Source organism: Mycteria americana, chromosome 2 (genome assembly GCF_035582795.1).
Source record: "Mycteria americana isolate JAX WOST 10 ecotype Jacksonville Zoo and Gardens chromosome 2, USCA_MyAme_1.0, whole genome shotgun sequence".
Classification (NCBI taxonomy): domain Eukaryota; kingdom Metazoa; phylum Chordata; class Aves; order Ciconiiformes; family Ciconiidae; genus Mycteria; species Mycteria americana.
In genome coordinates, this window is record NC_134366.1 from 11,169,662 (window position 1) to 11,183,989 (window position 14,328).

The 14,328-nt window shown below is 41.7% G+C and overlaps 1 protein-coding gene across 1 annotated transcript in view; it reads right to left on the reverse strand.

Moving 5' to 3' along the window:
• Positions 1 to 14,328, reverse strand: part of PTPRN2 (protein tyrosine phosphatase receptor type N2) — a 679,248-nt gene that overhangs the window by 421,821 nt on the left and 243,099 nt on the right. The window contains 1 exon segment of the mRNA XM_075495417.1: positions 12,957 to 13,119. Within this exon segment, the coding sequence (XP_075351532.1) occupies positions 12,957 to 13,119 (163 nt within the window).

The following is a 14,328-nucleotide window of genomic DNA, read 5'->3' on the forward strand; positions in this document are numbered from 1 at the left end:
TCTATTTACTTAGCCCAGTGTACTGAAGTACAGTGAGTAAATATTTGCAAGACAAATTAGCAAGCTTGCAGGAGAAAGGACAGAAACAAAAACTCTAAACACACGGTATTTGGCAAAAAAGAGTTGATTTTAAAGGGGTGGGGAGAGATCTGAAAAAGAAGCAAATCTTATTGTCCAGTCAGTATTTTAAAATTATCAACCTATGTTTCATCTGGAAATTACTAGAAATTAATGAATTGATCTTTTAAATAAGCCTCCAGGCCTACACACATTTATAATATCATTTCTACAGCACTTGTATCTTCAAATCATTGTACAAATAATCTTTACAAGATTACAAATTTTACAAGCTGTGTGATAAGGGAAATTATGATTTCTATGTTAAGACGTGGAAATTCTGTCACTACATTGTACATGAACTGATAGGTTGTAAGTAAAGGTAAGTGTTAGGTCTGAGACTTGAAGAGCATGATACTGGCACTAGAATCTTCACTTGCCAAATTATTAAGCTCAAAAATTAAATCACAGGTCACATTAGATTGCCAAACTGTGTATTTATGCTCCAAACAAACTGACTGTAATTTTACTAGGCTTTGTAGCCATGATTCTGTTAGATCTTCAAATGTATGGGTACCAGTCCTCCCGGAAACAAATTTCTATTTAGACCAGATTCATGCAGGATAGAATTTACCACATCTGATTTTATATAATTAAATTCGAATGGATGGATCACAACTTGAAAATTCCTTTTTTCTCTCCGCTGATCATGAGTTTAGGCTAACTTGCACCAATACAAACATCTGTATTTGGTCAAATGAATTCTGCTCCAACGCTTATGGGGTTTTGTTTTTTTCATTGGGATTTCGGGTTGGGATTTTTTTTTTTTTGCTTGTTTGCATTTTTTAAGAGGACTTTAAAGTTTCTATTTTGCTGAAAAGAGCCATGGAGGGGAGAATGATCCAAAAGATGAAATACTTATCTGGGATTTGAGGCTTAACTTTCAGTCTACGCTCTACCAAAAAATTCTTGCACGACCTCAGAAAAGCTATCTAATCCATCTGTGAAATAGGGGTCTTAGTTCTTCCCTACTTTGTAATGGTATTAGGTAAATAAATACATCAATGCTTGTGAGATGTTCAGATATTACTCTATTTGTTGTTGTATAGATATGCCGATAGACGGGCAATACTGTAGCTTCAGGGAGACACTCCTTTATCAATTATTCCTGATATTTTTATGAATGTGTTTATGCACAGGGTGAATTACATTTTTCTTGCTTATACATAATCCCCCATATATGAAATATTAAATTTTACATTTATATCAGCAGAATTTAAATGTATACATTGCAGAAAGGTTTTTGACTTTTCAGCAGTCAGCCATCAAATCATTTTCTGATGATCTTCATTCAGTACTGTATTTTAATCAGTGTTAGATAAATAAGGGTCCCACTTTTTTGAATTAAAGGTCCAGATTAAAATGAGCAATGACTGTGTAATTTCTTGCTAGTTAATCACAGCAATTATTACTTGCAGATAAGTTCAGAGTACATCTTTGAGCACTCGTGCACTCAGATTTTCTAAAATAAATAATAATCTTTTTTAATAATTACCACACATCCTAATTCTTTCAGGAGATCAATTACAAAGCATCAAACAATTGATTTTCAAGCCAGCAAATCTATGAGTACGCTTCCCTGAAAGTGAAAGGGGAAAAAGGGTTCCCTTTTGTACTGAGGACTAAAACATAAGCTTTACCCAATGCCTTGTCTAACCTTCGTACCCTTCTAGATTCCAGCAAACTGACTCTGCCACAACAGTTTTTATTTGCACCTTCTCCCCTTTCAGCGCCATTGTACTGCTGATCTAACAACCAGCCATACCCCTCTGCCACTAACCAGTCACTTTATCTGTTTCTTTTTCCCTTCATGATTCTGTAAATTTATTTTTTTAAAATTAAATTTTAAAAATTTAAATTTTTAAATTTTAAAAAATTCTTTAATTTTATTAGCAACTTCTTTGATGTAAAGATTCTGGTTTTTTTCCAAAGTCTTTGCTTTAAAACTTACAAGAATACCTGAGACTTGGAGGTTTCTGCAATCACACTATTTATACATAAAGTTTACCTTAAAAATGAATGCAAGTAAAACTCAGAGAAACAGAAAAAGCAGAAAATGGATGAAACTCCCTGAAGACTCTGAGATAATCCTTTTTCTCTCTTCCTCCCTACACTATGTACTAGGGCCTGAATGGCACACCAGCCTGAGGAAGACCTTAGCAGCTGGTAGGACCCATATCTGAAGACCTCAGAGGCAAGTCAAGATGAAAGAATAAGAGCAATTACATGCATCTTCCAGCCCTAAAACCTTAAATGATAAAACAGAGACCCCTGCAATAAGAATTGCAGCACTAGCATAAGCGTAGCACGCAACTTCCGTATACCTACATCCTGCCCCGAAGGTTTCCCAGAGGAGCCGATGGAGCATCCAGCCCCAGAGCGGAGCTGGGAGATCAAAAGTGCGAGGACGAAGGTGTCGGGCCATATGGCACGGTGGACACGATTGCTGTCTGCTATAGCCCCTGCGGCTGAAATGAGCCCAGTGCAGTGCTACGTTACCAAAGCGGTGCACTTTGCCAGCCTGAGGCATTAAAAAAATCACAAGTCAGGCTACCAGAAGGCAAGAGAATATGTAAAAATGAGAGCTAGTTCAAAAAAACCCCAAGCAATTCCAGGTGAGTTATTTTTATTTTCTTCCTAATTTTGAGACTTTTAAGTACATCTGGATCACATTTCAAATCTTTTCTCTTTCTGTGATGACTAAAAAATTGTTCTTGGTCAGAAGAAAGCAGTATAATTGAAATCTCCTGTTACTATTCAACTGCAGGCATTTGGACTTTTTGTAAAGCTATAATGTAAGATCATTCCTCACTGCCTCAGCTAATGGCTGGTGAAAAGTAGACAACAGGAGTATTTGTTTCCACACTGATCATTTTTGCTGCCTCTCTTTTTGCTTTGCTGTAACGGCCGCTGTGGACATAGCTAATTTTTTCTTTTTCCACCTCCTTTATTTAAAGATTTCCTCAAGGCTTCCCGCATGCCCTGCTATGCAAACGCTCACACAGAGCTCACCAGCAGGGCTGCCATCAGCAGCAAAGCAAGCAAGCTCTCCTTTTACAGCTGACTAGCTTTACTAATATCAGCTATGTGCTGTCCTTTCAAACCCAACAAAACTCTGCTTCTCAGTTTCTGTAGGAATGTCAACAGTGCAGTGGTTTTTTCAGGGTTTTGGTTTTGGGTTTTTTTCTGGAAGAGAGGGGTTTGCTCTAATTGGAGGGGAGAAGAGCAAGGGAATTCACATGTGATTTGAAGCCTCTGCATTTCTTGCCTCAGTAGATGAGATAAACCAAGCTTTCTCATTATGGCATGTGCCTGGCTATATGTTATTTTCCTTACAAAGTCCAGGTTTGGTACAAAGGAATAACAAATACTGATAATGCAGCATTGCATCACAATGAATGGTAAAACCTTCATTAAGCCCAAGTCAGGGGAAAAAAAAAACCAAACCCAAAAAACCACTAGCTAATGCTTAAGTAACAAATGCCACCAAGTGCCCATTTTCTGAACAACTCTTTTCAGCTGAACTAAAGTGAAATGTTCCTTACAACTGTAATCCTCAGGAAACAGACCCACCACGTCTTCTGATTTACTGCTATTTATCCACTAGCAGAGTCATTATCAACTGGCTAGATTACAGCCTGCAGTGGATACTGTCTAAATACTGAGAAAAAATTCTAAGTTAGTGATGAACTTCAAGTGCTTCAAAAATCACTCAAAGAAAAGAAGCTCTTGCAATAAATGGTAGACGTTATAGGGATTTTGGTCCATCACATGATTTAACAGTGTTATTTCTGCCACTGTTGTATCAATCCTCAAGTTGACAGTTGTTTGAACAAGGGAAATAGGAAAAGAGTTACCTGTTTTAGGTTTTGCCATGTCTTATTTCACAACTTTATGCATAACTGTATGTGTGCTGTCTACTTGGTAATGTTGCAGCTCTGTAATTTTATTCTGATAATACATGTGGAAGATAGTAGGAAAACTAGAGACCAAAAGTTTGTAAAAGAGTTTGATTGATTAAAAATATTTATGTTAAGATACTAACACTATGCTGTGGTTTAACCTCAGTCAGCAACTAAGCACCACACAGCCACTCGCTCACCCTCCCCCCCAGTGGGATGGGGGAGAGAACCAGAAAAAAAGTAAAACCCGTGGGTTGAGATAAAGACAGTTTAATAGGACAGCAGAGGAAGAGAAAATAATAGCAATAAAAATAATCATGACAAAAGAACATACAAAACAAGTGATGCACAATGCAATGCTCATGCCATGTCAGGCAGGCTATATGCCATATCAACGGTATTACAGTAAGAATCACCCAGATTAATGAAGAATGAACTTCATTCTTCATGATGAAACCGAGCAAAGTGCAGCAGTGATGGAACCAGAACTGGCTTCAGCATGCAACAATCCAACACCACTCACCATCTCTCCTGCCCTGCTATGACAGACGGAACCCAAAGTCATGGACTAAATGAACCCAACGGACATTTTAGAGGGATGGCTCATAGACCAAGGGAATGATATCTGTGTGTTTATATCAAAAGACAGGAAAAGTGGTGGTGATTAATTGGAATGTATTGGAAAGAGTAGAACCTGGGCGTGACATGCCCAGCCTGCCCCTGAGCAGCGATCGCTGCGCCAGAATTAATCTGGGTGATTCTTACTGTAATAGCATTGATATGGCATGTAGCCACCATAAAAGTGATGACACACAGTATTATATAGCAATTAACATCATATCATTTAGTTCATTGGCTATTCTCACCCAAAATCAAATCCCCTTGAGGTACATATCAGACTTCCCCATCCTCCCACATCACCCACCAAGTGGACCCAGGTTGTTGAGCAAAAGCAATCCTACAAATGTATTTACCTTTGCCCAAGGCAGGAGTAACCCAGACTGTCTTCCCCAGCATATTTTTTATGTGCACTACAGGGACTTTATCCCCTTCTGCAATACATAAAAGTTTTGATTGGGCAAGGCCAGCTCGATTTGTAGATCCTCTAGTGTTGACTAACCAGGTGGCTTTTGCTAAACATGCATCCCAATGTTTGAATGTCCCACCACCCATTGCTCTCAGTGTAGGCTTTAACACTCCATTGTATCCTTCGATTTTCCCGGAGGCTGGTGCATGACAGGGGATGTAATATACCCACTCAATGGGCTCTTTGGCCCAGGTGTCTATGAGGTTGTTTCAGAAATGAGTCCCGTTGTCTGACTCAATTCTTTCTGGGGTGTCATGTCGCCATAGGACTTGCTTTTCAAGGCCCAGGATAGTGTTCCGGGTGGTGGCATGGGGCACAGGATATGTTTCCAGCCATCCGGTGGTTGCTTCCACCATTGTAAGCACATGGCGCTTGCCTTGGCAGGTCAGTGGGAGTGTGATATAATCGATCTGCCAGGCCTCCCCATATTTATATTTCAGACATCGTCCTCCATACCACAGAGGCTTTAACTGCTTGGCTTGTTTAATTGCAGTGCATGTTTCACATTCATGGATAATCTGTGCAACAGTGTCCGTGGTCAAGCCCGCGCTGTGATCACAAGCCCGTTTATATGTTGCATCTCTTCCTTGATGGCCTGAGGTGTCATGGGCCCACCAAGCTATAAATAATTCACCCTTATGTTGCCAGTCCAGATCCACCTGAGCCACTTCAATCTTAGCAGCCTGATCCACCTGCTGGCTGTTTTGATGTTCTTCAGTGGCCCGACTCTTGGGTACGTGAGCATCTACGTGACGTACTTTTACAACCGAGTTCTCTAACCCAGGCAGCAATATCTTGCCATAATGCAGCAGCCCATAATGGGTTTACCTCTGCACTGCCAGTCCTTCTGCTTCCATTGCTGCAACCACCCCCACAAGGCATTTGCCACCATCCATGAGTCAGTATAGAGATAGAGCACTGGCCATTTTTCTCTTTCAGCAATATTTAAAGCCAGCTGGATGGCTTTCACCTCTGCAAACTGACTCAATTCCCATTCTCCTTCAGCAGTTTCTACAACTTGTCATATAGGACTCCATGCAGCAGCTTTCCATCTCTGATGCTTTCCCACAAGGTGACAGGACCCATCAGTAAACAGGGCATATTGCTTCTCATTTTCTGGCAGTTTATTATACAGTATGGCCTCCTCAGCACGTCACCTCCTCCTCTGGTGATATTCCAAAATCCTTGCCTTCTGGCCAGTCCATAATTACTTCCAAGATTCCTGGGCGATTGGGGTTTCCTATTCGAGACCGTTGTGTGATCAGTGTGACCCACTTACTCCACATAGCATCAGTTGTGTAATGTGTAGAGGGGACCCTCCCTTTGAACATCCAGCCCAGCTCCAGCAGTCGGGGTGCCAGGAGGAGCTGTGCTTCAGTACCAACCACTTCCGAATCAGCTCGAACCCCTTCCTATGCTGCCAATATCTCTTTTTCAGTTGGAGTGTAGTGGGCCTCGGATCCTCTGTATCCCCAACTCCAAAACCCTAAGGGTCGACCTCGAGTGTCCCTCGGTGCTTTCTGCCAGAGGCTCCAGGTAGGGCCATTCTCCCCAGCTGCCGTGTAGAGCACATTTTTTACACCTTGCACTGCCTGGACTGGCCCAAGGGCTACTGCATGAACTATCTCCCGTTTAATTTGTTCAAAGGCTTGTTGTTGCTCAGGGCCCCATTTGAAATCGTTCTTCTTCCGAGTCACTTGATAGAGGGCTTACAATCAGACTGTAATTTGGAATATGCATTCTCCAAAAACCCACAATGCCTAAGAAAGCTTGTGTTTCTTTTTTGCTAGTTGGTGGAGACATAGCTGTTATTTTGTTGATCACATCCATTGGGATCTGATGACATCCATCTTGCCATTTTTTTCCTAAAAACTGGATCTCCTGTGCAGGTCCCTTGGCCTTACTTTGTTTTATGGCAAAACCAGCTTTCAGGAGGATTTGGACTATTTTCTTCCCTTTCTCAAAAAGTTCTTCTGCTGTGTTGCCCCACACAATGTCGTCATCAATGTATTGCACATGTTCCGGAGCCTCACCCTGTTCCAGTGCCATCTGGATCAGTCCATGGCAAATGGTAGGGCTGTGTTTCCACCCCTGGGGCAGTCGATTCCAGGAGTACTGGATGCCCCTCCAAGTGAAAGCAAACTGTGGCCTGCACTCTGCTGCCAAAGGGATTGAGAAGAATGCATTAGTGATATCAATTGTGGCATACTGCTTGGCTGCCTTTGACTCCAGCTCATATTGAAGTTCTAGCATGTCTGTCACGGCAGCACTCAGCGGCGGTGTGACTTCATTCAGGCCGCCATAGTCTACTGTTCGTCTCCACTCTGCATCAGACTTTTGCACTGGCCATATGGGACTGTTAAAGGGCGAGTGAGTCTTGCTGATCACTCCTTGGCTCTCCAGTCCATGAATCAGCTTATGGATGGGAATCAGGGAGTCTCAGTTGGTGCGATATTGCCACCGGTGCACCGTTGTGGTGGCAATCGGTACCTGTTGTTCTTCGACCCTCAGCAATCCCACAACAGAAGGGTCCTTCGAGAGACCAGGTAAGGTGGACAGCCATGTAATTTCCTGTTTCCAAGGCAGCTATACCAAAAGCCCACCAGTACCCTTTCAGGTCCTTGAAATTCCCTCTCTTGAAGTAGTGTATGCCAAGGATGCACAGAGCCTCTGGGCCAGTCACAATTGGGTGCTTTTGCCACTCATTCCCAGTTAGACTCACTTTGGCCTCCAATACAGTTAGCTGTTGGGATCCCCCTGTCACTCCAGAAACTCAGATGGGTTCTGCCCCTTTATTGCTTGATGGCATTAGGGTACACTGTGCACCCGTGTCCACTAGAGCCTTATACTCCTGTAGGTCTGATGTGCCAGACCATCAAATCCATACAGTCCAGTAAACCCAGCTGTCCTTTTCCTCCACCTGGCTAGAGGCAGGGCCCCTCTAGTCCTGGTCATGGTATTCACTACTCCTTGTAAATACGAATCAGAAGTCTCTTCACTAAGATCAGGAATAAGATCAGACCTTCTACTCTGTGTGGGGAACTGCCCACTGGAAAATGGAGCGGCAATTTTCCTGGAAGAACCCCCTTTGGTGATTGTTTTTCCTTGCAACTCACGTACCTGTGCTTATACGGTCGAGGTGGGTTTTCCATCCCACTTCCTCATGTCCTCTCCGTGGTCATGTAGGTAAAACCACAGAATGGCCTGTGGTGTGTACCCTCTATATCCTCTCTCTTGAGCAGAAGAACACTGACTCCTAATATCTAGATACTGGTTTGTACGGGTGGGGAGTAGGACATACCCTCTTTGAATCACTGGAACTCCTGGGACAGTTTTTCAGCTAGCACTTCCTCCCTGTAGGGAGGAAGAGAGACTTTCTTCATATTTCTGGAATTGACCAGCCATTTCATCTACCATTTGTCCTTCTCTGTCTTTCCAGGTCATTACTGCCAAAGAGTTAGCATACAACAATGATGTGCTCCGTACCAACTTCTGCCACATGGGTCGTGTGCACCTGACTTCATCTGGATCTTTGGATAACTGCTTGTTGTCCAGGTCATCATAAATCACCTCCAGCATGGCTAATGCCCTCAGGTACTGGATACCTCTCTCCATGGTGGTCCACTTGCCAGGGTGACATATAACATCTTCCTTGAAGGGATACCTTTCCTTCATAGCTGACAGGAGTTGCCTCCAGGGGCTGAGGACTTGTGCTCCTTTTCCAATTTCTTTGTCAATGCCCCCTTTCCTAGAAAGGGATCCCAGCTGCTTGGCTTCCTTATCCTCTAATTCCAGGTTACTGGCCCCATTATCCCAGTATCAGAGCTTCCAGGTGACAATGTGCTCACCTGGACAACAGCTGAAATCCTTTTGCATATCTCACAGCTCACTCAGGGATAGAGATCGGGTGGTTACCGTCTCGTTTATGAGTTGTTCCTCTCCCTCTAAGGAAGAGGAGAAACCCTCCCACCGAGTTCTTCCTTGGAAGGAAGCGGGAAATTCTTCCTCTTCCTCCTCCTGTTCTCGTGCTGGCCCTGCTTTAGAGTACTCTGCCACCTTGCTGGCAGGGAAGTATGCTTCTTCCTTCTGTTCCCTCTTAGGAGAAGCTTCTTCATCCCTTACTAAACAAGCTGAATTTTGCTTCCAAGATTACTTCTTGAGTATGGGGGTGACTGATAGCAGCACTGGTTGGTTCTCTGGTTCAGCTGCAGTGGCTGTCGTGGGGGTGGGAGTAGCCACAGTGCCTGTTGCGGGGTTTCAGTAGCCACAGTGCCTGTCATGGGGGCTGGAGCAGCCACAATGACTGTTGCCAGGGTTTGAGTAGCCACAGTGCCTGTTGCTGGGGTTGGAGTAGCCTCAGTATTCTTAAATAGTTGTTTAACCCTAAGCAAGAGCTGACACACATTCGGGAGATGTAGCAACAGCAACATGCTGGTTTGAACATCCCAAGGATATTCAAACTTCTCAAGAGCTATTGTAATTAGCCTGGAGGAGAAGGGGAAGGTGGAGGAGGTGTGTCCCCCATAGGCTGGGTCTCCAAGGAGAAAAAGTAAAAAGTATAATTATTTCTGGTAGATGGCTCCCAAAGTAACGGCAATGTTGAGAACAAATACCAGGTTGATCTCATGACCAATAATTTTATCATACCATAAGTGTTACACAGTACAGCAAAGTGATGACCTTATTCCACCTCCCAGAGGTGATAAACAGCACATAAATACTGATGAACAGCATATACGGCAAGCAAGGTGTTACATAACACAACTCCGAGAACAAATACAACAACTTTGAGAGCAAGTAAATCAACATTGTGATTGACTACTAAACTAAGATAATGAATGCTTATAACAAATTTGTTTTAACACACTCTGGTCAGATCTGTCGTTTTCTCAACCCTTTGTGCCCCATGTTGGGCGCCAAAAAGAGCTGTCGTGGTTTAACCTCAGTCAGCAACTAAGCACCACACAGACGCTCTCTCACCCTCGCCACCCCCCTGGTGGGATGAGGGAGAGAATCAGAAAAAAAAAGGTAAAACCTGTGGGTTGAGATAAAGACAGTTTAATAGGACAGCAGAGGAAGAGAAAATAATAATAAAAAAAATAATCATGATAAAAGAACATACAAAACAAGTGATGCACAATGCAATTGCTCACCACCCGCTGACCGATGCCCACCCTGTCCCCAGGCAACAGTCACTGCCCCCAGCCAACTCCCCCCAGTTTCTATACTGAGCATGCCACCATATGGTATGGAATAGCCCTTGGGCCAGCTGGGGTCAGCTGTCCTGGCTATGGTCCTTCCCAGCTTCTTGTGCACCTGGCAGAGCATGGGAAGCTGAAAAGTCCTTGACTTAGTGTAAGCACTACTTAGCAACAACTAAACCAGCAGTGTGTTATCAACATTATTCTCATACTAAATCCAAACCACAGCACTATACCAGCTACTGGGAAGAAAATTAACTCTATCCCATCTGAAACCAGGACAGAGTATAATAAATATTTTAAAGCCTCTTTGTCTTTTTTCTTCCTTTGTTTTACTCTTGGCCAGAGTCCTCTGATGACAGTTTTGGAACAAATCAGAATCCACTCAGGAAGTCTGCTAGAAACACTAAATTTCTGCAAGATTCAGCTATACTTCATAGTAGGTAAGATATCAAAGCAACCAGAGTAGTGTTACATCTCCTACTCCCTGACAGCAATGAATGAAGTGACAGAGGTAAATATATACTTGAAAGAAAATGATTTTTAAGAAGGGCAGAGGCCCAAACGCTGCAATCCTAAATTTAAGTAGGGTAAAGTACCTCTGTCTTACCCTTATTTTTAATCAGAAAAGTGCAAGAAAGTTAAAAATATAAGATCTTGCTACAACTATTTCATGTAGTTTCATAACTCATCTATATATGAAATACAAAAATAAGGTACCAAGATTTTGTCGTAGCATTCAATTAAAGTGCCTAAGACGGCCATTTTCAATTTCAGGTAGTATGACCATATCAAATGTAGCTCTTGCAGTTACTTTCCTTCCTACTCTTTTCAAATCGCTGAATTTTATTTTTTTTTTCTGCTTCCTGGAGTAGCAAAAATTCTGGTTTCTCTTTTGTTTAAATGTTATTCCATTAATGACCCAATGAATCAAGGTACAAATACAGTGTCCTTCTTCTTTCTTTTTGAAGATTAGCAGTTGTATTTGATTTGCAGAGGATAGAGAAATATCTCCAGGATCATTTACAATTCATTACTGATTACTGCTTTTTAAGATAATTTTCCTTTTTTTAAAAAAAAAAAAAAATTATAGGTAACACATCTGAGTCAACGTCTGTTGTTTTAAAACACTCCTTAGTAAACAGAAGTGTACTGTTTGCTCCTGTACGTGCTTCATTTCCAGATTTTCTCCTCTTTATCCCACTCCCCCAGGCTTCAGAGTACCCATCTCCATGGCAACACTCGATAAGGTTGGTGGGTGGTGTTATCACAGCAGGCTTCCCCACAGAAGGTCTCAGCCATATGGATTATTTATGAACTTGCATGACAGCACCAGACCCACTGAAATACTTCTTGAGGAAGTTTTCTTGTCCCTGAAAGCCAGCGATTCAAAGCAGGGCATCCTCACTGCAGTCAGCTCCCATGAGTAGAGACTGGAGGAAAAGTACCACGAAGGTGGTCGCTCACCTTCCGTCATCCCCAAAGCTGTCTGACCACTGCCTGCAAGTTTCTCTTACCCCAGATTAACACCTAATGACATACGCCTTAAATCGTGTTATATACACCAATGAGTGAAATTGGAAACTTGCGGCTTCTGACAAGAATAACAACATTTCAGTTATACCATGACTAAATCGTTGATACAACTGATACTGTTGTTGGGAGTTGGTGTTGCAGATACACTGCAGTAGTTCTGTGTCTCTGAGTTAGTTCCTGGAAAAAAACTAGCAGTTTGGCTTTGACACCTTATTTTCTTCACCTGATTTTTTTGCTAAAACTTCAGTATAGTTTTTAGCTAAGGTTCTTGCATTTATACTGTATTCATGCAAATAGCACAATTTTTTGAAAGGATTGCTATAATAGCAGTCTACTTCTTTAAAATAATAGACTGCTTTGGAGAAACGCATTTTTTGAGTAAAAGATCTAGGGCTATAAGGGCCTGTCATATGCAACCCCTTCATCCAATCATTTTTATAAATTTATCAAGCTCCATCTGAGAGTGAGACAGATTTTCTCTAGGAAAGAAAAAAATTGTTTTAGTTCTCAAATAGGCATTTGTGTGGTTTTTTAACATAGCCAATACTCGAAATTTAAGTTGTGATTTATCTTCCTAGCTATCCGTATATTTATAAGGTATACATATGAACCTTAACTGGTCATGATAGGCTTCCCTTATGATCAATAAGAAGTAGGAAATGATGAGGCACAATTCATTATCAAATGATAATGATATTCTGCTCAAATATTATATTAATTGTATTCTAAGCACCATAAACACCGGCAAGAATTCACCGGGTAGTTCAGCCAGCGTTTTGGAGAGGAGAAGTTCAGATGCTGTAAGAAGGGTTTCAGATCAGCCATTGAAGATGTTACTACCTTTATCCTACTCTTCCTGCTTCCTCACATACAATCCATCCCTAATTAAGCTAAAATGCTCCAGATTAGAAGAGCTCTATCGTTTACAATGCTGAAGCTGACTCCACTCATTTGGAGAGAACTTGGTTAGTGTAGTTATGATAATCAGTTGGAGGAGGCGGTAAAGAAACAATGTCTGGTCTTGAGTCAGAAGAGAAAATTGAAAAATAAGGAGAATTCAGAGAAGAAGGAAGGCAAAATCACAGAATGTAGGAACCACATTAAAAATACTACCTTGACAGAAGCTTTGTCATTCGTCTTCCTTGGATACAAATTTGTAGCTGCAGACTGGGAGAGAATACTGAGATATTTAAGATATTGCTGAAGAGACTTGGCCAAGTTCACATCATTTTCCAGATCGTAATTTCTTTCATTATCTTCATTCTGTCCCAAAGTCCTGCACAGCAAAAGCAAGGAAAAGAAAGTTACCGGGCTGTACAACATACAAAGTGCCCAACTAAAAAGGCACTGCAAACCACTGAAGTTAGTTCCATACATAACAAAAAAGTCACTCAAAAGCTTAGCAACCACAAAAGTATAGAAAATTCAATGTTCCAGCAAAAGCAGTCAAAAAATCTTGCACTATTAACAATTTATTGCAAGAATCAAAGTTAATGATCCAACAGTAAATCAAATAAAATGTATACATCAAGGCAAAGCCATATTTGGAAGAAAAGAAAACGCTTGTAAAAAGAAAATATGCATGATTAAATTGCACCCCAACGAAATATGAGATGGTTCTAAGATTTACAAAAATTGCTGGATGATGATGAGATTCAACATCAATTTGGCCCCGTACCAATTTACAGAGTACAGTGAGACTACCGGATGTGCAGAAATAACTGAGCCAGTCAGCTCCAGCAAACGGCTTATGAAGGCAATAATGAGACGGAACAAGTATCTCTTCTGATCTTCTCATGTGCCTGGGATTCACAGAACAGCAGTGTTTCCTGACTGGTTTAGAGAGATCTTGGTGACGTTTGTAAAGAAAAGCTAAAAATGTGATTAAAAACCAGCAGTGTAGAGGTGTTTATATGGGATTCAGAGCGCTGTGTATAATGAACCTGAATTATGACTGGCTCTCCTCATCTATCTCAACAACGTGTTAATGATGATGATAATTTAAATGTCAACACCAGCAACTATTTCATTCCTTGTGCAAGAAAGCAGAGAGGGTTCCCAGTCTGCTTCCTTCCCTGTGAGTGATACATTGTTTTGAGGGAAATCACCATTTCGGTGTCACCATTTCCTACCCACATGCCCACACACTTCTTCAGTGAAGAACAACTCCAGGTGGAAGAGCTTTCCATCTCGGGGAGACAAGGCATCATTTGATTTTCAACACCTCCAAGCCACTGTAAGCAAAGTTTTATTCTACCAGTCCACACCATGGTGCTTATGTAGGGGCACAGCTTGAGAGAGTACCATTATGTCATTTTTCAAGTCTTGGGTTTAATTACATCACTTTATGCACAAAGTAACAGACTTCCTTCCATGCTCACAGTTGTATCAAATGCGTGTCCTGACTAATTTAATACCAATAAATGTAATTAATAATCTAATTGACTGTGGTGGCATTGCAACCAACAGTGCCCACGGGGTTGAT